This window comes from Bos javanicus, chromosome 28 (genome assembly GCF_032452875.1).
Source record: "Bos javanicus breed banteng chromosome 28, ARS-OSU_banteng_1.0, whole genome shotgun sequence".
NCBI classification, from domain to species: domain Eukaryota; kingdom Metazoa; phylum Chordata; class Mammalia; order Artiodactyla; family Bovidae; genus Bos; species Bos javanicus.
This window is the reverse complement of record NC_083895.1, coordinates 31,372,245-31,398,989: the sequence shown is the minus strand read 5'-3', so window position 1 is coordinate 31,398,989 and position 26,745 is coordinate 31,372,245. Positions and strand designations below refer to the sequence as shown.

Here is a 26,745-nt window from a genome sequence, read left to right as displayed (position 1 = left end):
ACATTAACAATCCTAGGTGACTGAATAAAAGAATACTAAAGAGGAAACTGTTACTGAGTTTCAGCCACTAAAATGTTAGAAAGTTAGGCATATCCAAGAAAGGATAACAGGGAGACAGCTTTGCAATCTTTCATTGTGAAAGGAGATTGCAGGCGCCAGTGTGAAGCAGACTCACTGGGGCTCCTCACTGCTTCAACCTTTTCTCTTTATAGATTTATGGTCGATCCTGTACAGCAACTACCTCGTTCTCTTGTTCAGATTCATCTTTCTCTAAATACATACAACTGTGTACTTGAGAATTCCAACTGAAAGCTGTCTACCACACTGTGAAAAGGCTGCAGACAAAAGAGGCGGCAGAGAGAAATTAGAAGAGCCAAGAGAAATTAGAAGAGCCAAGAATCTTGTCAAAAAGGCATTGGCATTTCTCCGAATGGGAACAGAACTTCTTTTTGTCCTTTCTGTCAGGCTCATGACAGAGGAGACTGCTTCACAGTAGGAGAAAAGGCCCACTGCACTCAATGAGATCACATTTATTTATGCAGTTTCTTCCTTCCTTCAAGGTAAAGACTCTTCCCTGAAGCCTACGGAGCTTCCAGGGCTACAGTGAATCCATGAGCTTCTGGAAATTACACATGATATTGTATATACATGTTTATATGCATCTTTTTTAGGTAGAGATTGATAGTCTTCATCAAATTATAAAAATGACCTGGGTCCAAAACAGGTTAGGAACCAATCCTTAAGAACTGTATTTAGGACTTCCCTGGTCGTCCAGTGGTTAAGACTCTGTAATGCAGGGGACGCAGGTTCAATCCCTGATTGGGAAACGAAGATCCCACATGCCACATGGCATGGCCAAAGGAAAAAAAGAACTATATTCTGAATTCCATTACGTTAATACATTTGAGGCCATGTGTAATGGTGTGCAACACATCAAGGAGTGTTCCTGAGGTCTTAGTTTATAGGTAATTCCAATTACCTTGAGATGTGTCATGACAATCTTGAAGCAAAATTAAACTCTATCTGTATCTCAACTTTCTCAATATCCATAGCATAACATTTCATAAAAATTGAAAATCTTTTAAAACTTCATTAACAAATGTATGAGTTCCAAACAAACCTATTATACTGACTTTTCTTACCAGCAAACTAAATACAGTTTGGGGAAATGGAGTTGCGATTCTAAAAGCCAAAACTTGAAGTGGCTAAGAGATAGATAAAAGAATTATAAAACTAAATGAATAATGATTAAATAGAAACTCAATAGAGCCTAGATATGACCAACACAGAAGATAATCTATTTAACTGATTTTTCAAATGATATGCGAAATAACTCCAATTTGTGTTTCTTTTTCTCTCCATCATCCTTCATAAAAGACATCTATCCACTATACCTTGTTTTTCATAAGCCTATGACTAGAAACTAAAAAAACAGATTTCTATTTCAACTTCAACTTTACTACAAGGCATCTACATATTTTAAAAGTTCATCAGAAGGAAAATTCACTCCAATTCCAACATAGAATGTAATACCTTCGTTATCTATTAGCCAAAGAGAACTCAGTAAAATTCACAGAAACTTGCTTCTGAATCACTTCATCAGAAGCAAGATCCCAATTGTTACCACCAGTGCTCTGGTAAGAGCAAAGGAACTTTACCTGGCTCGGAGGTCAGCCACTTGGTCAGTCATCTGCCCCAGCATTTTGCAGGTTCCCAGGATCTCCCTGCGTTCTTTGCCTGCACAGAGTTCACCAACTTTTCCAGCTTCATCTAAGATCTGCCTGATGGCCTGTTCACCAGCATCACCTAAAACAAACAGATATTCAAGGGAGTGCCCTGGTGGCCTAGTGGTTAGGATGTTGGGCTTTCACTGCCATGGCCTGAGTTCAATTCCTGGCTGGGGAACTGAGACCCCACAAGCCAGGGGCAGCCAGAAAAAAAGAGAGAGAGAGAGATTCAATATCTACATTACAGATCTATTAATTATTTAGAGAGGATGCTTTACAAGTCATTTCATTCATGACGGAATGGATGGTTTTAAATGACTAGTGAATAGAAGGCAATACATCTGATAGTTAACAGCCAAGCAGTGCCCTTAAACCGTAGGGTGAGGTTTCAACCACAGAGACTGCAGAAAAAGATCCTTGGAACCAAAAACAGCTGGAGATAATAAGCAGCTTGTGGTAAGCATATGGATGAGATGAAAGTAGGCTCTAACAATTTAATAGTACTTAACACCTCCAAACTCTATTAGGCTTTATACATTCATTCAAATATTAATCTAAAACTGAATAAATATTAGATTAGAAAATCCATAAAGCCTAGCTCAATAACCTATTTGGGTCTTATCTTTATACAAGTCAACTTTGCTTCCCAATTCTTATTAGCATCATCATTTCATCTGCTTAATTAAGTATTCTGTTGGCATAAATGGAAATCTGCCCAATGGGAACTAGAAGAAAAGAGCTTTTTTGCAAAATAATTACCTTTCTGATTCAGGGAAAGGGTGAACCAATAATCTGGCAAAGAATGCCCAGTTCACTTTGGTTTATTCCTCTGTGATGAGAGGTAATTAATTCATGCCCTTCATCCTTTAGAGGACCAGAAATGCTTCAATTAGTCAAAACTATCAGAGAGTGGCATATGCCCTAAATGCTGCAGTAGTTATCTCAGAATTATGAGATTATGGAATAAATTCTTTTTTTTTTTTCCTCCCCATTTTCTTTCTGCCTGGTTTAAGTTTTTTTATGTATCTATCAGAAAAGTAAAACCAGAGGGTTACCTGGGGAGGCATTGGGATCACGGAGCCAACCTTTAGCCTGGTTCAGTTTGGAGTCTATGGAGGCCAATGCTCTCTTCATGGCTTCAGTGTCCTTTTGAAGAAAAGTATCAATTATTTTCTTTGCAAAAACTGAGATACCATGATACAAAGTAAGACAGAGAAGAAGTTACACCATTAACATACAATAGCTACAGTAGTCCTACAACAGCCTTAAAAATATTCTCATCACACCATAACGCTTATTTCTGTCAAAATGCAACATCTGGCATGCAAATCTTCAGTTAATTCTATTTTCTGGTCTCCCTATTACTAAACTATGAAAACTGGTAAAACTGCTCAAGTCAAAGCAGTTTCATATCATCAGCAGGAAAAAGCCCTTTTGTCACATGCCTCATTATCAGCCTTTCTACTAGTCAACGTTCATACACTGCAGCCCTGCCAAAGCCTTCCTGGCTTCAGAGAAGCCTCATTAGGATGTGGTGCCACAAATCACAGTTTCTCTTACATCTTGTTTTGAAATATACACATTGGATGATATTTCACCATGTTTAATTAACCCGAGGAACCTGAAATTACTGGTTAGAAGAAAACTGAAAATTTTAATCTAGCAATTTAGTTTTAATTCCACAAATAAACCACTGAATGTATCACAGGAAAGAAATACATTCAGCCTTCTCTGCCACTCCTCATCCGTAGTTCCCTCACCACCCCTAACCTGGAAGAAGAGGCAGGACAGAATAAGGGGGTCTCAGTCTATTGTTTACAATCAGGATTCATAGTGACTAGCATAAAACCTCCCAGGATATAGCATGAGAAGTCTAAACAGACTAATCACTTTTAAAATGTACACATATTTTAATAGGGTTTTTTAAGCAAATAAAAATACAGAAAACAATATAACAAATATGTATGAACCCATTCTCACAACTGAATGGCCATCTCTTAAGTCTCTAACACCTTAAAAGTCAGTCTCTCTCTCTTTTATTAACACTCAGGGAACCGGCTATTACAGAGTCCATCCATCAAAGTACAGAGTTGCCCTCTGAAACTCTGCTAAGTCGCTTCAGTCGTGTCCGACTCTGTGCGACCCCATAGACGGCAGCCCACCAGGCTCCCCCGTCCCTGGGATTCTCCAGGCAAGAACACTGGAGTGGGTTGCCATTTCCTTCTCTAATGCAGGAAAGTGAAAAGAGAAAGTGAAGTCGCTCAGTCGTGCCCAACCCTCAGCGACCCCATGGACTGCAGCCTACCAGGCTCCTCCACCCATGGGATTTTCCAGGCAAGAGCACTGGAGTGGGGTGCCATTGCCTTCTCCAACTCTAGGGAATGTCTTAAATCCCCACCTTTTTTCAATTTCCACTGTCCTAAATCGGGGTTCTTAAAGGTGTGGTGCCACCAGTTTTCCACTGGGGGGCACTAGGAGCATCCCCACTTTACATGCAAACAAAACCCAGCACTAGCACCAGTCAGTATAGGGAGCCTTCATAATTAGGCTTAGAGTTTCAGCAGAACTGACCCCAGCTTTTCCGAAGTACTCAGTCAAATTATAGAACTCACAGCTTTGGATTCCCTCTTTCCCCATCTAAACAGATACAGACTGTTCTCCTGTTATAAATTTGTCTACCTCAGGCTCTAAATAACAAATTCTCCTCCACAGCAACTAAAAAGAAGTGAACTAAATCACTGAAAAAATGGAAATAAAATATTTTTATTACTGAGGTGTATGAAATTATGATAGCTATCTATCAATAAAAGACTGAGTCATAGGAGGATCTATTTTAAAATCCATTTGTATTTATGCAAGTAGACAAGTGGCGTTTAAGTGCTTTGATTCTCACGTATTTGTTCCTCCTCCATCTTGTTCTAATCACTCTGTACAGCAAACCTTGCCTTCAAAAGTCAACTTTAGTTCAATTCCAAATTGGCAAGGCCCAAATTATTATCATTTTAAAGAAAGTCTCAGGCAATACTCAACCTCAGAACTGGATAGCCTTCAGGGTCTAATACAAGTTACAGGACTTTGTCTAGATACAGAGTTTTTAAAAATTCACAATCTCTCACCTAGGAAATACTGTGCACACGCTGAAGAGGAGAAACTGAAGTCATGTAAAAATACTTAATTTAAAATCTCTTAATAACCATTTCTCTAATACACATATATATTCAGTGAAAAATTCAATAGATATTTATTATATTTCAAAATCTAAATTTAAGAAGAAACAAAGATCAGAAATTTTCTAGTGTCTACTCTAGCATTAATAGCTATTAGTTAGGAAACTAACCTTAATTGAGCATTTCTTGCATGTTAGGTTCTACTTTAGCCATTTTTTCCCTCATTGCTTCATTTAACTTCAATTTTAAATTAAGGGGCTCAGTTCTAGAAGCCCCATTTGATCTCAAATCTCATTATTTTCTGTTAGATGAAATTCAAGAATTTTTTTCTCTTTTACCAAAGAGAGTTGTCAAAGATTCCACTAACCTTTTACAGTAGTCAGCAAATCTTTTGCTTTGCCAATTTTGGATTGATTAATACTGCCACTGCCCAGAAAATTAGCTCTATAAATCAAATTCATAATTCTTACTAACCTAAATGACTGCTTTTACTCACCACTGCCCAAAAATGATTTGAAACACAATAGAAAAACCGGTTTTGCTCAGCATTCAGTATCCTCAAAAATCACTGTTTTTTCTCTCCCTAATAGAGCATGGCTACTACACTTCAAGGAAAGAATCTGACTCTAAGGATGTGACTAATTTGGTCCTGAGGAGATGTGACAATATGAAGAAGTTAACATTATTTCTTATAATTACTATCATTTTCTCCTGAAAAGAATCAATGGCAAATATGCAATGAAGATGCATTTTTAAACTGGGAAATTCAATTAGTTAGCAAAACTTTAACAGAATAAATTTTAGACAATTTTGGAGATTTAAAACAGTCAATGGGAGGGCCACATTAAATTCTTTCTGGAATAAGTTGTAAATAATCATTTAAACACAATACATTTAAATGTCATATCTATTGGGTTGACCAAAAAGTTTGTTCGAGTCCCCAACAACCTTTTTGACCAACCACATTAAAAGCAAAAATGTCTATAGGAACATACATTTTGGTGTCCTAAGAATGTCATAAGAATTTCTTTTGAAGGGGATTGTTTATTATGGAAGTAACAGAATTCTGACATAAGCAACAATAGAAGTATACTAACACTAGATATAATATAAACAAATTCAACTACAAATCAAATTCATTTTTGAGACATTTTTGAGAAGCAATTTTGAGACATTTATAAAGGATGAAAATAACCATAACTCTGTGGCCAACTACATTACCTGTGGTACCAAGTACCACAGAGCTTTTAGTTAAACCTTGCCATGTAGGTCTAAGTACCCAGAGTACACTCTGGGTATGAAATAGAAGAGAAAAAAACTGCACCTTCACTAAGTACTTTTCTCTATAATATCTCAAATTTGGGAAAGAGAAAAGTCTTCACCAACCTCTTCTCTGTTTGTTGTTGTTGTTGGGTTTTGTTTTGTTTTGTTTAGTGAATACAAAAAAGATCAGATATAGTTGTGCAGCTCTGGGGACAGCTAGCAGGGTTCTGGCCCTTCCTGCTCTGGTTCCTTTTATTGTAAAACTCTCAGGAGTTCAGGTTTTAAATGAAAAGAAACACAGTTCCTTGAAACTCGGCCACACATACTGAAAGTCAGAAGGTCAACCTAAAAGACTCCTTTTTCCATGCTTTTCCAGGAACTGAAATACTTCTGAAATTTAATACAGAGTTAGACCTAAAGAACACTGAATAATATTAATACCAAGAACCACTGAGTTCCTCCCACAAACAGTCAAGAGGACGTGTGGTAGGAAAAGTGAGCTCCTGCAATCCCATGCTCTTGAAAATTTTAAATATGGGACTAAGGACCCCTCTCATTCACTGCCCAACCTACTCTCCTTTTTCCACTAACACCTCCTGTCCCCACCCTTCCCACTCCATTCCACTTCTGACCACATTTCTAACTCCAAATCCATATTTTACACAAAGATGTTTTTGGAAAGTTAAATTGGACAGTAACACAAAATCTTGTAAACTACATTTAACCATGGAGAGAAAGTTGTCTAGCCCTGAATCTCCAGGCAAGCCTCCCAGGCACCAGTTCCTCATCTCTAAGAATACCTTCTCAGTGCTACAAGTCCGCACCACCTATGTGCACACAATCAGTTGTATCAACTAAAAGATCACTTGGATCAGAAGGGAAATGTCAGTTTAACGTGGTGGGCTTTGCTCCTTTGGTTGGGGGAGAGGGTAAGATATATAAACGCTTAAATTAACTATTTGTCTCAGACTCTAAGAGATAAATCCTTTGTTGTGTTAGCTGCATACTAGAATACTAATATTGTATCACATTAAAAGACTCATAAAAAGCTCATATGTAACCTTATTTTTTCAAAATTGAAATAAAAATCAACACTTAAACCCCAATGGTCTGCAGTAAGGGAAAGTATTATAGGATCACATGTTCTAAGCAATATTTCCTTCTTTGGTACTCTAATCTGCACAAAGACATCTGAGTCACTCACTACATTTACCCACCACCAACCTAGGCCCACAGTGGGAGGAGATACACCACAGGGACAAATTCTGAATAACTGACTCAGGGTGCAGTAACAGGAACACCTCATAGGGTTCAAAAATTCTCGGTAACGAAACATTTTTTAAATTTTTCTCACTTCCTCTTTATTCTCAACATGCATCAAAATACAAGTAATATAAACACCAAAAAAAGATTAATATATATTGCTAAATTTACAAAGGGTAAAATGTGAATCCTGTTCAATCCCTAAACTTTTTTGTCGCATAATGTATACTCAGAAAAAATGCTAAACTAGTTTTTAATAATCATTATAAGATGATTATTGACTTCGGGGGGGGATTTTTATTTTCAAAATAAAAGGAAGGGTTTAAAGTCAAAGTACTTTTAAATTTGTAAATCTGCCATCTGAATGTAGGTATAAAACATAAAATAGTCAGCTATTGCACTGCCTCTTTAAAATCTTAATTTATTCGGCAAAACGCACTTTTACCAAGCATTTTTTCCACTTACTTTCTTCCCCCACTTTTCTAGAGGAATCATCACTTTCCAGGAGAAAACTGCACCAATGGGGAGGCATGAAACAAGTATGGTAAGACAAAGTTAATTCTTTATTGGTAGGGCGTGAGAGGAGGTAAAAATATTTCATGTATTAAACAGAATGGGAACCCAGGGGTCACAGACAGACACACGGTCTGATTAATTCACTGCTTACAGGTGAGCAATGAAAGATGCATAACGCTACTGAACTGAAAAATAACTAAAATCCTAGTTACTGACTTCCATTTTCAGGGTAAAATTTTTTTCTAAATATTCTTGCAACTAATAAAAACAATTACTCTTAGGGGGTAAGGGAGATAGAGTGGAAAGGGATTGGGATGAGAGTTAGCTATGTCATATATATCTTTTTATAGCATTTTGATTTTTGAATCAGGTAAATGCATAACAAAAGCAAAAAGAAGTTAAAAAATAAATATTCATTGCTCATTCTGATGTCATTTTGTACTTAAGTTTCTTTTGGCTGGGCTAATTTTATTTATTTCCTTTAATTCTGATAGTTTTACAGTATCCTAACAGTCTGATTCCTTCCAGATCAGCATAAAACTGAGACGGCTATTAGACTGTGACACAGTGGGGACCAGGTCTATTTCCCTTGTATATGCCCCCAAGTGCCTAATCTTCCTCCTGAAAACCTCAACTGACCACAGTTTTGGTTTTGGTCTTTAAAGAAGCAGCTCTCAAATTTTCACAAAGTAAAGCTCAGTGACTTATTCTAATTGATGGTTTCCCCCTCTGAAACATGATGGTTGCAGTGCCTGCTCCTCATTTTTTACTATTTCTCATCTGCTAGAAGCAAAGGGAAGAGAATAGGGAAAGAGATTAGGTTAGGGGAACATGAGGTCATAGAGAACGATGGCTGATTCACAGCTCCGACAGCAGAACATGCAGTGAGCCAGGGACTGAAGTTAGGAAAAACTTTAGGTACACCCGACTTTTTCCTTTTGATTCTGCAGGCTTGGATTACTGTGAAGGACAGGTGCCTCACTGAGACTCTCTAACCTACTTATTTTCATTATGGCTTAAAACCTCAATGATGCATCTCCAAAAGCCAAGTTCCAGAGCCTGCAAAGGAAACTGGCACGAGAGGCAAATACAGAGATGGCATCAGCTGGAAGTTTCCTTTGCTAAGAGCAGGATCCACAGATAACTTAGGGGTCACCCACATGGGGAAATCTGCCCCTCAAAAGAAGTCAGTGGGAATGACCAGGTCAAAGCAGTTCCCAGGAGCCTGCTCAAAGAGAGGAATTGTTCAGTTGCTCAGTCGTGTCCGACTCTTTGATGGGCCATGGATTATGGCCCATCATGCTCCTCTGTCCATGAGATTTCCCAGGCAAGAATATTGGAGTGGACTGCCATTTCTTCAGGAGATCCTCCATCTCCAGGAGATCTTCCCGACCCAGGGACTGAACCCACATCTCGTGCACTGGCAGGGGGATTCTTTACCACTGAGCCATCAGGGAAGTCTCCAAAGAGAGGAAAGCACCCACCAAATACAGAAAGCCTTACATCCTATATTAATGTCTTTCCTCTTGCTTCCCCCCAAAAAACAGCTTCTTTTGAGCTAAACAGTCCGCCCAGCACAGCCCCGAGTCCCATATTAAGTCACATTCTGACGCATAATCGAGCACAGTGTTACACACCGGCACACGGGATAAGGCATGGCACACAGCACAAGAAAACCTCACAGACATGCTTTTTCTCTTTTTAAGCAAGAAAGAACTAAAGGGCAAGAGAAAGCTTACCTTCTAAACGTGAGAAAAAGAATAAAACAAACAAGAGAACAAAAAAAAGATGCATAAAGAAGTCATAACAGGGAAGTGAAAGTTGTCAAACATGCAAAAGCAAAATTAAGTAAAATATCAAAGACTTTATATGATTTTACCATATGGATTTAAAATATAGTCTCAGGACTTGTTCAATAATTTCATGCCTCTGAAAACAAATCCATGGTTAAGATAATCTAACTAATTTCTCCTACACATTTAGTTTAACTTCCTGGGCAACAAAAGAGACAGAATTGGTAATTCTAGGCCCAGCTTCGACCTTAACTTTTAGGTGTCCTAGAGGACAAACAGAGCCCTACTGGACACCCAGGGGAAATCATACAAAATCCCTTCTGCAGTCTGCTACCAGCCTGCTGGGTGGCCCTGGAGATACCATTTGGGCCCACACGGTAGGGGAAGCTGGGTCCTAGAGACAGTGGGTTCCCCCCACTGCCTGATCTTGGGCTCCTATAAGAGAAGTGTCTCTGTTTCCAATCACTAAACAGGGAGACGCAGGCCAGAGCAGCACCTCAAACCCCTGCTGCTGGGGTCTAGGAGGAATCCACCAGCCCTTGTAGAGTCCAACAGGAAATTATAGACCAAGGGGAAAGGGACCCCTCAAACTAACAGGCAATGTGAAAACTAATATTTCAGTGAAGCTTTTTTAGGGAGAATGGAATGATAAAGGGACACACCTAGAAATGCCTACATTTTCCTTTGTAGATTTCTCTGGGTCAAAAGCTGATTAAGAAAAGTTTCCCATAAAATTCAGCCGTAGGCATATTCTGTATCTTGCTTAGTAACCTAGCAATAACCACCCACATGAAAGGCAGGGCTCCTACCCAGGGGAGTATACACCACAGCAGAACTCCTCCACGAACTCAATAAATGAGACTCCAGTTTGAAAGAAAAGCTACACATCTCAGCTTTTAACCAACATTCACCCCACAAACCTATTTATTTGCTCTACCTGAAAACAAAGGAAAAGTGCAGAACCAGCAAGTAATTCATGAAATAAAAAAGAAATCACTTTCATAATATCTAAGTAGTCTTATGCTGCACGAAATTACAAGATAAAATGTGAGACAATCACACCCCCAAGAGGGGAGAATTGGGGATGTTGCTTATTTCTTCCCCAATAACACTTACCTTGCTGGCCCAGGCATCTTCGTCCCAGGAAGTGAGTTGTAATACACGAATAATCTCATTAATTTCAGCGCTCATCTTTTCTACAGTAAAATTGCGATTTTTCAAAGCTTCTTCAATTCCTTGGTTTTTGGAGTTTTTAGTTGTTACAAAAATCTTCATAGCTGTAAAAATAAACAAAAGATCAGAAACTAAGTTTGGAATGTAATCTTGCTGTATTACAATAGTCACACAAGATGCTTCACACTTTGAACATGTTTTGGGCTTCTAAGGTCTTAAAAAGAATATGAAAATAAATGCTACAAGTCTGCTATTAAAATTCCAATATAAGCAACCTTCACTGTAAAGAAAACTGAAGTTACAAAACATCACCACATCATGATCAGGGAACTAATTTAACATGCATGTACTGAAGATCCAGAGTCAAAATATCCACTATTTCTAAATCAGTTGCCATCCCAGGCCTAACACTGGTCCCATCTAACACAAACCTAATGGGACAAGATAAAAACTGTCAGTTAAACTGTAACCAAAGTATGCTGCTGCCTCAATCCTAGTGGAAGATCCCAGTGTTGAGTTATCTTCCATAATTTCTCTTAACATATAGGAATGACTATCCAACCCCTACAAGTAAAGAAGAAAATAATAACGAAACATTGGAAAAGAAAATATCTTCTCATAAACTAATAAAATTATAAAAACAAAGATTAATCAACATTTTATTGAGTTACCCAAATTAGAAAGAAATATTTTTCCCAAAAGCCTTCCTGCCACATAGAACAGTTGGCCTCAAAAAACATATTTTTGAGAAGACTGTAAGATTCTATTTACAATTTTTTATTTTCAAGTTTATATAAGGGCTTTCTGAACTCTTATACTCACATCTCCTATTTTAATCACTACCTGAAAAATGACAAAGCAGGAAGGCAATAGCTGGGGAATTACAGTGACATGCCTTAAAAGATTCTGAAAATAAAGAAACCCTCTTAGAGTTAAACCAACTAACACATAACCTGACTAAGAAAATTTACATAAACCACGAGATATGTGATACATACTAGAGATATCTGATACATACGAGACTCTTAATAAGCACAATTCTCTTTTGCTAGTTGAGAGAGCAGCCATCATGTTTGCATTTCTGGGCTCTGCCCAATGGGTAGGTGATCCTAGTTGGTATAGACCATCAGCTCTTCAACATAGAGAAGAGCTAGGAAAGGATTATGGACTCACTTCTCTACTATATAGTGTTCTAGATCTATTCCAGCTCCTAATTTTTTTTCCCAAGTACAAATAAAGGGGTCAAGATCCATACATCCAAAACTAGAGTTCCTAGAGAAGAAAAGGAGCTTGATAGAACTTCAAGAGAACAGTAGTAGGCAATAGGAGAGCAGTTTCACACAAAGAGCACGAGGAGAGCATTAAAGAAAATGAATCCTGGCTCTTAGCTAACCAGCTGCATTTTTACCCAGGCTGAAGGACATGCAACTAAACAGAAAAGAAAATGAACACCAGAGTTTAGAACATATAAACACTTTTTTTTTTTTCTTCTGTAAGATAAAGTACAGACAGAAAATACCTGAAATGAGAACTGGCAGCAACTCTTTCACAGTGTTCATTGAGTTCACCAACATCACTCGATGCTCCTGATGAGTCAGTTCCTGCTGCCTCTCGTCAATCATTTTGGCCATCTTAGTCATTCCTGGGGCACAGGAAATAAATTGTACAGGGTGAGTAGTGAAATAATTCAGAGTCAGGCTTTCTGAGCCTATATCCACTATGAATTACTATGAAAGTCCAAACTGCCCACTTATTTAAACATACATACTATCACTGAACTCTCTCATTTATGACATTGAGTTTTGCAGAACAGTTCTAACTTAAGACAAATGTATTCTTCTCATTAAAATTAATTTAATAAATATAAATCCTAAATGTGACATACTTTTCACACATTTGACATACATTCACAAATATGTTTAAACTGTTGAAATTAATAAATATATATTTGAAAAAAAACAATTCGCAAGTGGTGAGCGGGGGAATACCTTGCCTGGCTTCCATATCAGTTTTCATGCCATGTACCTGGCTACTGAGCCTATATGTATAAGAACCTCATGTGAGCCTACTACAGGCACACCTCAAAGACACTGTAGATTCAGTTCCAAACCACTGCAACAAAGTAATATCACAATAAAGTGAGACATAGGAATGTTCGGGTTTCCCAGGGAATATAAAAGTTATATCTCCACTATACTGTAGTCTATTAAGTGTGCAGTAACACTGTCTAAAAACACAAAGTACATACCCTAATTTAAAAATTATTGCTAAAAAATGCCAACTATCATCTAAGCTTTCAATGAATCATGATCTTTTCAACAGTAACATCAAAGATCAGTGATCACAGGTCACCATAACTAATAATAATGAAAAAATTTGAAATATTGTGAGAACTACCAAAATATGACACAGAGACATGAAGTAGAAAAATGGCACCAATAACTTGCTTGAGATAGGGTTGCCATAAACCTTCAATTCGTAAGAACGCAGTATGTGTGAAACACAAGAAAGTGAAGCACAATAAAATGACGCGTGTCTGTACTGAGAATCTAGCAGCTGAAAAAAATGTTAAGAATTACAATAACATGTTTTGTTTTCATCTATAAATTTTTCTCTACTTTCCAATTTGCCCAAAATAAGGAGGGGTCTCAATTTCATAATTAAAAACAAACAAAAATGCTATAAATGTAATTATGGTGATGACAGCATTTGAAACAATCTGGTATTTCAGAGTTAGCCTGCTAGAAACTTTTGTTTACTTTGGTTATTATTCAAGGGTGCTATGTGAGTCTCTAATACTTTGATTTTCAAACTGCTCTTAGAATTTCTTAACTAGTTTCACAGATTCTCAAGGGGTACCCAAAGGGAAATGGAAAGGTGGGGATACCCCTGCTTGATCCACACAAGCTCCATTTTTGTCTTTCATATGTTGAGATTTTACATTAGATTTCATCTGAAGAAATAAGATTTCTTCATGGTTACGAACAAGTTTAAAGGGTACTTCTCTAAAGGCATTTCTCAGTGATCTTCAATGATAGCTCAGAGAAAGTCTTAACTGCCATTAAATGTACAGAATGACTGCACTGGAACCTCCAGAAAATGCTATTAATTAAATATCATTTTATGTCAGAAAAAAGAATTTTATAAAATGATATGTGATCCTTAAAACTAACAAATTAAACATCTAATATGTCTTATCATTAGTCTCATTTATACTTCAAGGAGCCTCAAGTTCATGTTATATGTCTATAACACCAAAAGCTGGTATCTGTTCATGTATTTGGAATATTTAATTCTCAGATGACTACACAATCAGAGATTTAGCTACAGAAGCTCTTCTCTCCTTCTAGGTCTGATTATATTATGCAGTCTTGGGCAAGGGCATGAATCCATAATAGCAGGCGGGCTAATTAGCAAGCTAAGAGGTCACAGAGAGCTCAGGCCAGCTGGCAGACAGTGAAGGAATGCTGTACAATGTGGAATGAAGAGGTCAGGATTCAGGGTGGCCTTAAGCATTGCAGTAATAGAAAAGTATTTCCTACATTCTCCAGCAGCATTTGCAATGTCTAGTTCAGTTCATTAGACAGAGCCAGGATTTGCAGAAAGCAGATTCAGCTTTCAGAGACAATGATTTCTCTTCAGTAGAAGCACAGAGTCAGCTCCATTAAGACAGCAGAGATAACTAAAAACCCAAAGCATCATTACCTACCTTCCACAAAAAAAGCAGGGAGGAGTGCCCCTTTCCTCTTGATCAACCAAGAACAATTCATAGAACATTTTATTATAAAAGTAGCATATAGTTCAGGATGGGGAACACATGTATACCTGTGGCGGATTCATTTTGATATTTGGCAAAACTAATACAATTATGTAAAGTTTAAAAATAAAATAAAATTAAATTTCAATTAAAAAAAAAAAAAAAGTAGCATATGACTAACCTGGTCCAAGATTCTTCGTGTAAGTGACCAAATCTTCCATAGTTTCTACCACCTCTGCCACTGTAAGATATTCCAAAATTCCTTTGCAAACTCTAATAATTTTACGAACCTGAAAATATATTTCAGAGTATTCAATCAATTGTGTTAACGATAAGTAGAAAACACAGTGATTCAGATGTGTAGCTAGTCAACGTTTTCTCATCCTAAACAATCCTCAATCCTCCATTATTATCTTTACGACTGGGCTTTTTGTCAGGAAGAGGTCTGCTTGGGCCTCGGGGTGCCTTACCTCAGCCTCGTCGAAGGTGAGGAGCAGGTCTGATGTGCCGGAGAGGATGCCCCTTGATCCATCAATTAGATAATCTCGAGCAGGCACTGAGTAAGGGTCTGACTGCAGCATCTGGGCTGCTTGGACAAGCTTGGTGCAAGCATTCTCCACCCTGTGGGGAGGGACACGGAGTTAACTCACTGGCAGAACCAAGCAGGAGAATATCACATGCAAATTCAATGGATGTCAATGGAGATAAATTCACATTTTTTTCCTATATGGAAAATAGACAAGAGTTTCCAGTTTTTAAAATTGGCAATTAAGGGCAGCACATTCATTCACTCACTGCATTAAGCCTTTGTTCTTCATTATTTCCTGACTACAAAACATAACAAAAAGAAATTCTGGACCTTTTACTTTAGGGGGCTGTATCTCTGTAACTCCTTCGTTTCCTTACTATTCACCCTATACACGCTGCCCTTAAAAAACACTGACAACAGTTTCAGATTCGACATCTGGAAACAAAATACCAAAACACTGCGCTAAATGAAAAAAATAATAATCAGACGAACCAAAGGAATAGGAGGCAACGCAAAGAAAAACCATGAGGTAATGTACAAATTTTTCATTCATCTAGTCAAATGGATTTGTTTGACAAACTAGACTGTTTGAAAACAGCCTTATAAAACAGTGGTGTTAATTAAAATGTCACTGGCATTCAGTTCAGTTCAGTTGCTCAGTCATGTCTGACTCTTTGCGACCCCATAAATCGCAGCACGCCAGGCCTCCCTGTCCATCACCCACTCCTGGAGTTCACTCAGACTCATGTCCATCGAGTCAGTGATGCCATCCAACCATCTCATCCTCTGTCGTCCCCTTCTCCTCCTGCCCACAATCCCTCCCAGCATCAGAGTCTTTTCCAATGAGTCAACTCTTCGCATGAGGTGGCCAAAGTACTGGAGTTTCAGCTTCAGCATCATTCCCTCCAAAGAAATCCCAGGGCTGATCTCCTTCAGAATGGACTGGTTGGATCTCCTTGCAGTCCAAGGGACTCTCAAGAGTCTTCTCCAACACCACAGTTCAAAAGCATCAATTCTTCAGCACTCAGGTTTCTTCACAGTCCAACTCTCACATCCATACATGACCACTGGAAAAACCATAGCCTTGACTAGATGGACCTTTGTTGGCAAAGTAATGTCTCTGCTTTTGAATATGCTATCTAGGTTGGTCATAACCGTCACTGGCATTAATAACCAGTAGTTAATAGTTTAATATAATTTAGTTTAATAGCATGGATGACCTGATCAGTGAAGTCAGGTGTCTTTTGGAGGCGGGAGATCATTTTATAAGGGAATCCAAAATGCATAAAGCAAATATTCACCTTGATCCTCTTGTACTACTAATATGTATTCATTTACTGAACTATTCTTCTACATAGAGGTGAAAAGGACCTACCAGATCACTTCCTCTAATTTCATACTCAATAAATGCATTATGTTATCACAGAGTAACTTATAAACACATGCAATAAATTACTTTAAAATATTTAGCCAAAATTACACATTTTTATTTGAAAACACACAAAAAAAGTCCCACACAAATAAAAGCCCACTCCACAGGCAGTTCTGAGGATCAAATGAAATAATATAAAAGTCCACAAGTACAAGGCAGTCTTGCACTGTTAATAAATAGAATTAAAACAACATATCAATTTCAACTACGTAAAAAGCATTGGGCTATGGACACTATAAGTATGTATATAAAGATGCAAAAAACACTAACTCTCAAGAAGCATACTCTGGTAAGTCACAAACATCAGAGCCATAAGGCAGCACATTATAAATATCAGCAAAGAGCAAGACCTCACTGACGTGGCTTTTGATCAACAATGTTAGATGACAGGTTATATTTAGTTAAAATTTTTTAATTAAAATTAACATTTAATTTTAAATTATATAATATATATACATATACATATGACAAAAACATATACACATATATAAAACCCTAAGGCCTACAGTGAAAATTTTTCTTCCTTCCACTATCTCCTAGGCATTCAAATGCCATCTCCTTGCAACCAATGTTACCCATTTCCTCTGTATTCTTCAATAAAAAAGATACTTTATGCACAAAGAAACAAAAACACAGACTTCCATTTTTTTAATATAAATAGGATCATATTATGCATACTCTCTGCATTCTGATTTTTTCACTTAATTTAACTTGGAGATGTTCTAATAGAAGTATCCAAAGAACCTCCCTATTCTTTTAAACAGTTCCATAAGTCCATAATTTACTAGACTGCTGCAATAAACCACCTTGAATAAACATCTTTTCTGTTGTTCCTGCTGTGCAGCTTCCAAGGTATTAGTCTCCTGACCAGGGATTGAATTTGGGCTCAGAAAAAGAAATGCAAAAAAGCAAAATGGCTGTCTGAGGAGGCGTTACAAATAGCTGTGAAAAGAAGAGAAGTGAAAAGCAAAGGAGAAAAGGAAAGATATACCCATTTGAATGCAGAGTTCCAAAGAATAGCAAGGAGAGATAAGAAAGCCTTCCTCAGGGATCAATGCAAAGAAATAGAGGAAAACAACAGAATGGGAAAGACTAGAGATCTCTTCAAGAAAATTAGTGATATCAAGGGAACATTTCATACAAAGATGGGCTCAATAAAGGACAGAAATGGTATGGACCTAACAGAAGCAGAAGATTAAGAAGAGGTGGCACGAATACACAGAATAACTGTACAAAAAAATATCTTCATGACCCAGATAATCACGATGGTATAATCCCTCACACTCACCTAGAGTCAGATATCCTGGAATGTGAAGTCAAGTGGGCCCTAGGAAGCATCACTACGAACAAAGCTAGTGGAGGTGATGGCATTCCAGTTGAGCTATTTCAAATCCTGAAAGATGATGCTGTGAAAGTGCTGCACTCAATATGCCAGCAAATTTGGAAAACAGCAGTGGCCACAGGACTGGAAAAGGTCAGTTTTCATTCCAATCCCAAAGAAAGGCAATGCCAAACAATGCTCAAACTACCACACAACTCACTCATCTCACACGCTAGTAAAATAATGCTCAAAATTCTCCAAACCAGACTTCAGCAATACATGAACCGTGAACTTCCAGATGTTCAAGCTGGTTTTAGAAAAGGCAGAGGAACCAGATATCAAATGGTCAATATCTGCTGGATCATCGAAAAAGCAAGAGTTTTCAGAAAAAACATCTATTTCTGCTTTATTGATTATGCCAAAGCCTTTGACTGTGTGGATCACAATAAACTGGAAAATTCCGAAGGAGATGGGAATACCAGACTATCTGACCTGCCTCTTGAGAAACCTGTATGCAGGTCAGGAAGGAATAGTTAGAACTGGACATGGAACAACAGACTGGTTCCAAATAGGAAAAGGAGTACCGTCAAGGCTGTATATTGTCACCCTGCTTCTTTAACTTATATGCAGAGTACATCGTGAGAAATGCTGGGCTGGAGGAAGCACAAGTGGAATCAAGATTGCCCGGAGAAGTATTAATAACCTCAGATATGCAGATGACTCCACCCTTATGGTGGAGAGTGAAGAACTAAAGAGCCTCTTGATGAAAGTGAAAGAGGAGAGTGAAAAAGTTGGCTTAAAGCTCAACACTCAGAAAACTAAGATCATGGCATCCGGTCCCATCACCACATGGCAAATAGATGGGGAACAGTTTCTGACTTTATTTTTCTAGGCTCCAAAATCACTGCAGATGGTTACTGCAGCCGTGAAATTAAGACGCTTACTCCTTGGAAGGAAAGTTATGACCAAACTAGATAGCATATTCAAAAGCAGAGACATTACTTTGCCAACAAAGGTCTGTCTAGTCAAGGCTATGATTTTTCCAGTAGTCATGTATGGATGTTAAGAGTTGGACTATAAAGAAAGCTGAGTGCTGAAGAATTGATGCTTTTGAACTGTGGCATTAGAGAAGACTCTTGAGAGTCCCTTGGACTGCAAGGAGATCCAACCAGTCCATCCTAAAGGAGATCAGTCCTGGGTGTTCATTGGAAGGACTGATGTTGAAGCTGAAACTCCAATACTTTGGCCACCTGATGCGAAGAGCTGACTCATTTGAAAAGACCCTGATGCTGGGAAAGATTGAGGGCAGGGGGAAAAGGGGATGACAGAGGATGAGATGGTTGGATGGCATCACCGACTCAATGGACATGGGTTTGGGTGGACTCTGGGAGTTGGTGATAGACAGGGAGGTCTGGCGTGCTATGGTTTATGGGGTCACAAAGAGTTGGAGACAACTGAGCAACTGAACTGAACTGAACGAAAACCAAGTACTAACTCACTGGATCACTAGGGATTTCATCATTTTTAAATGTATATATCTGTAGGACACTATCTAGAAATTGAACTGCTGAGTCATATGTGTGGACATTAATAGTTTTGACAAACATTGCTATATTGCCATCCACAGAAATTATCAATTTACATTTCCACCACAATGGATAAAAGTACCTGCTTCCTCACAGTCTCAACAACTCAATGTATAATCAAACTTAGGTATCTTCACCAATATGACAGCCCAAAATTGATAAATCTCAATAGTTTGAGATGATACTTATATAACATACAATTAGTAATTTTAAAGGGTATAATTTTCTATGTGCTTGAAAAGAATAAGTTTGCTCTTAATTTTTAGGTGAATTATTTTATATATTCATTAACTTAAGCTTGTTAACTGTGCTGTTCAAATCTTCTATATGTTTGCTGATTTTTTTTGGTCTGTTTTATCTATCAATTACTGAGTGACAAAAAATCCGACCAGAACAACAGATTTGTCCATATCCCCTTGAAGCTGTTTTTGTTTTACTGAAGCTAACTTACTAGGTACATATAAATTTGCAATTATTATATCTTTCTTATAATTTGAACCTATAAATCATTAGGTGACACCTCTCTATATCTCCAGTAATTTTTTTGCTGATATTAACATTGTAAACCAGCTTGCTTTGACTATTGTATTTGATTGGATATAACTTTAACTCTCTGTATCCTTATATTTTCAGATCAAAGGTGGCTCAGTGGTAAAAAATCCACCTGCCAATGCAGGAGACAGAGGAGACTTGGGTTTGATTCCCAGGTCAGGAAGATTTTCCCTGGAGGAGGAAATGGCAACCCACTCCAGTATTCTTGCCTGGAAAATTCCATGATCAGAGGCGCCTCGTGGGGTATAGTCCAAGGGTTGCAAGGAGTCAGACACAACTGAGCACATACACACACATCCTTATATTTTAGATGTGTCTTCATGAGTCTGCTAGTGACAAAATGTATTCATTTTGGTTTGTTTGAAAATGCCTAAAAAAAAAAGAAAGAAAAAGAAAATGCCTACTTTGTCTTCATTCTTCAAAGACTATTTCAGTAGTACAGAATTCTGATTGATTACTATTTTATCAGCACATTGAAGGTATTATCTCACTATGATCTGAAAAAAGAACCAAAAAGAGATGTAATAGAAGTAGAGGTTGGAGTGACATGGGGCTATAAGTCAAGGAATTCGGACAGTGTCTAGCGGCTGGAAAAGGCAAGGAAATGAATCCTTTCCTTAAATTTCCAGAAGGAACCAACTCTGCTAGCCTATTTTGGACTTTAGACCTCCACAACTATAAAATAAAGCATTGCATTGTGCTTGTTGTGAGAGTAACAGGACACTGGCATCCAGTTGAAATTCACTAGGCATACAGAAACACATGAAAATACTACCTATTATGAACAGAAAAAATAATCATTCAAAACCAACCCAGAAATGACACAGATGACAGAATCAGTAGACAAGAAGGTTAAAATAGTTACTATGGTTTCATATGCTCAAAAGCTAAAGGAAAGACTGAGTAGATAAATGAAAATTACATATTAAAAAAAATACTCAAATAGATCAACTAGAGATGTGTCTGAGATACAAAACCACACTGGATAGATTACTACTAGATGAGATATAGCACGAAGATTTTTTTTTCTTTTTTCTTTTTTGCACGAAGATTATTGAAACTGAAGTCATAGCAATGAAAATTATTTAAAATAGGAGAAAACAAAACTTAAAAGAAAATGAGCAGAGCATCTATGAGTTGTGGCACAATTCCAAGCAGCCTATATGTGTGTGACTGAAGTCCCCATAAGAGAGAAAAAGGGACAGGAAAAAAATTTGAAGAAAAAATAGCTACAAATTTTTCAAATTTAATGAAAAGAATAAAGCACAAGGTTCAAAAAGCTTCATAAACCTCAAGCACAAAAAACATCAAAGGACTCACAACAAGCTACATCGTAAGAAATTGCTTAAAACCAATAATGAAGAGAAAATATTAAAAGCAGCCAGAGAAAAATGAGACACTTTATATTACAGAGAAACAAAGATAAGAATAACAACAGACTTCTCATTGGAAACAATACAAACCAGAGAAGAGTGGAACAAAGCACTGAAAGAACTTTGGGTGGATACAAAGAAAATATTTCAAAAATTAAGGCAAAATAAGGACTTTTCCAGCTATGTAAAAGTTAAAAGAATTCATCACCCAGCAGACATGAACTATAAACAAAGTTAAAGGAAGTCCTTCAGGAAGAAAATTACACCAGATAGAAGTTTGGATTTATATAAATAAATGAAGAGCACAAAATGGCAACTATGTGCATAAATATAAAAGCACATTTTTTTCTTATTTTTAAATCTTTAAAAGATAATTGACTGGCTAAAGCAAGAACTTTCTAAGACACGAAGTTTAAAAAAAGTAAATCTGATTTGCTAGTTAGACAATGAGGACTGGTTTTGCCAATATTGTGGCAAGTGTTTTCCACAAATTAGAGTTAAATTAACATGGAAACATTTGAGATGTGTACAAAATACATAATATGGCAGAAAACACACACTTTGCAACTAAACTTATGATTTTAAAATATTTAAATATTTAAATTAAAATAATTAAATATTTAATTAAATAAATATTTAAATTTATTTCTAATTTAAATTTGGAATATTCAAGGTATTCAAAAGTATTCGAAGTATCTCAAAAGTCCTTTAGGAATAGTCAGGCTTCCTCTATGGCTCAGCTGGTAAAGAATTCCGCCTGCAATGCAGGAGACCTGGGTTTGATCCCTGGGTTGGGAAGATCTCTCGGAGAAGGAAAAGCCTACCCACTCCAGTATTCTGGCCTGGAGAGTTCCATGGACTGTATAGTCCATGGGGTCGCAGAACTGGACACGACTGAGCAACTTTCACTTTAGGAACAGTCAGATGCTTACTAAAGACCACTAGTTGAAGAGCACTGGCCATCTGCTTCAAGGTTTCTTTGTTTGTTTTTTTAACAGCCATTCCTTCTAGCTGAAACGCCTCTTTCTCTCTCCCCTCTTTTGCTTGACTAACCCCTATGTATTCTCTTAGGTGCTGCTTTTTTTTTTTTTTTTTTTTTGAGCTTTCAAACTTTTATTTTATATACAATTGTTTCTGCATATGGTACATGTGCTGGATGATCCATTACAGGGAGTTCATTTAGGCCAAGTTAAAGAAGCTCATGTCCTTCAAGTACTGGCTGCACATCTTCAGTTCGTATTTCCAGATCAGACCCCGCTGGTTTGAGTAGACCAGCAAGAGTGAGAACCCTGGCCAAATTCCAAATTTTCTCGAATGGCTCCAGTAGAGCTGCTGGTGACCCACATTGCTTTCTCGGTGGCAACAAAGCAAAAGGAACAAGAGAGCACACACGTGCTTCAAAATTTGAGGACACAGTTGACCCAGAAGGCAGTGTTGACAAATGACTAGATGCTGCTTTTAAACGACTCTTCCTTCAGAAAACCTAGGCAAATCTATATAATACTATATAAGTGTCACTATATAATATAAGTGTCTCTCTTATGTGTTCACGAGACAAACCCTCCTGGCTTTGTTTTTCCTATCTCCCACAAGAGTGTAAGTTCAGCAAGATCAAGGACCTTACTACTACTACTACTACTACTACTACTACTACTACTACTACTACTAAGTCGCTTCAGTCGTGTCCAACTCTGTGCGACCCCATAGACGGCAGCCCACCAGGCTCTCCCGTCCCTGGGATTCTCCAGGCAAGAATACTGGAGTGGGTTGCCATTTCCTTCTCCAATGCATGAAAGTGAAAAGTGAAAGTGAAGTCGCTCAGTCGTGTCCGACTCTTAGCGACCCTATGGACTGCAGCCCACCAGGCTCCTCCATCCATGGGATTTTCCAGGCAAGAGTGCTGGAGTGGGGTGCCATTGTCAGCAAGTTCAAGGACCTTATCTTTCCTGTATTCACAGGGTACAATCCCTGACACATAAGAAATATTCAGTAAATACTCAATAAACACTTGTTAAATGAAAGAATGGATTTTTTTCAAGTACAGGATATCATGAAATCATCTGGCCATCAAAATCATTAACTTTAAAAGGTCACAAACTTATTTCTAGGTCAACATGAACCTTGATGAAATTATACCAAACATAAACACTACAGAATGCAACTACTGCACTGCATCTATTTGAAAAGATAGTTTCTGCACAAGTGTTTCAAATTTGGAGAAAGCAAAAAATAAATGAAAGGAATAACCATCATGGAGAAAGGAAACAGGAAAAAGAAAAGATGAAATGGAAAAGCTTTACAGGAATCAATTTGATTCTCCACTAATGGTTCCCTTGTGTGGTAAAATGATAGGGCCAAAACAGACACTGCATCCTTTCCTTCTACCTACAATAAGACATCTGATCTGTACATTAAAATTTAATGAGATTCATAAAGCCAAACAAATCCCACCATGACTAACCAGTAGGCAGAAACAGGAAGGAGTCTGTCTTGTCTGTGGAAAGTGAGATTTTACTTAAACATTCAACCTGCTTGGCTTCTTAAAGTGATCTGCTTTTCAATACAAATCTTTTTTAAAAAGCATGTTAGAGAATGACAGTAGGGATAAACTCTATTTCTTAAATAATTATAAAATTTAAAAAAATAAATCTTGACTATATATTAATCATAATGAGTTAGCTACTTTATATCAATCAGCTAACACATTTTAAGGTTTCTCTCTGCCTTTGAGTCTTCAATCTAAATTAGTAGAAAGCTCTTCTGCTTTAGATCAATGAACCAATGACAGCCTCACAGGACCCACTCATAACCCCCAAGTCCATTCTTCATAAAATTACTACATGATATAACACCATATCATTTAAGAGATGGAAAGGTTCCAAACTATTCAGTTCCATGTGATTTCAATTATCACTAATCAAGATGTTTTAACTTATGCTAAATTTTTTTATTTAAGAAAAATAAGAAAAAAACAGATTTAGAGACTATAAAGATTCATTGCCACAAGACATGTTTAAAGATTCTTCTAGACTGCATCCAGAAGTGAGTTCAGTTCAGTTCACTGGCTCAGTCGTGTCCAACTCTTTGCGACCCCATGGACTGCAGCATGCCAGGCCTCTCTGTCCATCACCAATTCCCAGAGTTTACTCAAACTCATGTGCATTGAGTTGCTGATGCCATCCAACCATCTCATCCTTGGTCATCCCCTTCTCTTCAAGCCTTCAATCCTTCCCACAATCAGGATCTTTTCAAATGAGTCAGTTTTTTTGCATCAGGTGGCCAAATTATTGGAGTTTCAGCTTCAGCATCAGTCCTTCCAATGAATATTCAGGACTGATCTCCTTTAGAATGGACTGGTTGGATCTCCTTGCTGTCCAAGGGACTCTCAAGAGTCTTCTCCAACACCACAGTTCAAAAGCATCAATTCTTCGGCACTCAGCTTTCTTTACAGTCCAACTCTCACATCCATACATGACTACTGGAAAAACCATAGCTTTGACTAGATGGACCTTTATTGGCAAAGTAATGTCTCTGCTTTTAATATGCTATCTAGGTTGGTCATAACTTTTCTTCCAAGGAGCAAGTGTCTTTTAATTTCAAAGCTCCAGTCACCATCTGCAGTGATTTTGGAGCTGCCAAAAATAAAGTCTGTCACTGTTTCCACTGTTTCCCTATCTATTTGCCATGAAGTGATGGGACCAGATGCCATGATCTTCGTTTTCTGAATGTTGAGTTTTAAGCCAACTTTTTCACTCTCCTCTTTCACTTTCATCAAGAGGCTCTTTAGTTCTTCTTTGCTTTCTGTCATAAGGGTGGTGTCATCTGCATATCTGAGGTTATTGATATTTCTCCCAGCAATCTTGATTCCCGCTGGTGCTTCATCCAGCCTGGCATTTCACATGATGTACTCTGCATATAAGATAAATAAGCAGCATGACAATATACAGCCTTGACGTACTCCTTTTCCTATTTGGAATCAGTCTGTTGTTCCATGTCCAGTTCTAACTGTTGCTTCTTGACCTGCATACAGGTTTCTCAGGAGGCAGGTCAGGTGGTCTGGTATTCCCATCTCTTTCAGAATTTTCGACAGTTTGTTGTGATCCACACAGTCAAAGGCTTTGACATAGTCAATAAAGCAGAAATAAATGTTTTTCTGAAACTCTCTTGCTTTTTTCAATGATCCAGTGGATGTTGGCAATTTGATTTCTGGTTCCTCTTCCTTTTCCAAATCCAACTTGAACATTTGAAAGTTCACAGTTCATGTAATGTTGAAGCTTGCCTTGGAGAATTTTGAGCATTACTTTGCTAGCATGTGAGGTGAGTGCAACTGTGTGGTAGTTTGAGCATTCTTTGACATTGCCTTTCTTAGGGACTGGAATGAAGACTGACCTTTTCCAGTTCTGTGGCCACTGCTGAGTTTTCCAAATTTGCTGGCATATTGAGTGCAGCACTTTCACAGCATCATCAAAGAAGTGAGTTACTAATCTTAAATTCCTTTAGTTTAATTCTTTCATATATTTGTTCATCTAACATATTGAGGACCTACTACATGCTACATGAGTCCTAGAACTAAATTGGAAGGAAGGTGCGCTACACAGCTTGCAGAATCTTAGTTTCCCAACCAGGGACTGAACCCGGGCCACAGCATTGAAAGCATCAATTCCTAACCACTAGACTGCTAGGGAACTCCCTAGACCTTTTTTTTTTAAGTCCCTATTTTTAAGGGGTTACCACCTTGGTAAGACGAGGCATATAAATAAACAAATAATTAGTATTTAGAAGTATGCCCAACACATGCTGAGGGGATACAAAAGTAGAAGTAGTCTTCTTTCTTAACTGAGAGATTACAAGAGTTGTGATAGAAAAGGTGCTTCTGCCCTCAGAAGCTCAGCACTACTTATAATGACAATTCTCCTAGTAGCATCTCTTTGAGTTGTTTTTTCCATGGAATCATATTCTCCCCATCTCCTTCTCTCCCTCCCTGTCTTTCTTTCTCTGTGTGTGTGTGCCTCTCTCACTCTCTCACAGGGACACAGTCAAGTGTCTTTCTGTGAACAATAATAAACATTTGCAGTAGACCCGCTTTGACTAGGGAAGGGCAGTTAACTACTACAAAGGACAGGTAAATCCCTCACCCTGAAGCCAAATAATCTCAATCTACTCTGTCAAAATCAATTATCATATCCCAGCTCACTGATTTAAATGAGGAAGGGAGAGAAAGAGAGCTGGAAAAAATAATATAAGCACACCTTGGAGATATCGAGGGTTTGGTTCCAGACCACTGAAATAAAGC

General features: G+C 37.8%; 1 protein-coding gene across 2 annotated transcripts in view; it reads right to left on the bottom strand.

Annotated features, from left to right (window-relative positions):
- VCL (vinculin) overlaps window positions 1-26,745 on the bottom strand; it is a 112,661-nt gene that overhangs the window by 28,765 nt on the left and 57,151 nt on the right. For both annotated transcript variants that reach the window (XM_061405834.1, XM_061405833.1), the window contains exons 3-8: window positions 15,130-15,280; window positions 14,841-14,949; window positions 12,422-12,544; window positions 10,846-11,006; window positions 2,783-2,873; window positions 1,659-1,806 (exon numbers count right to left, since the gene is read on the bottom strand). In XM_061405834.1, coding sequence (XP_061261818.1) covers window positions 1,659-1,806; window positions 2,783-2,873; window positions 10,846-11,006; window positions 12,422-12,544; window positions 14,841-14,949; window positions 15,130-15,280 — 783 coding nt within the window. The remainder of the gene's footprint in view (window positions 1-1,658; window positions 1,807-2,782; window positions 2,874-10,845; window positions 11,007-12,421; window positions 12,545-14,840; window positions 14,950-15,129; window positions 15,281-26,745) is intronic.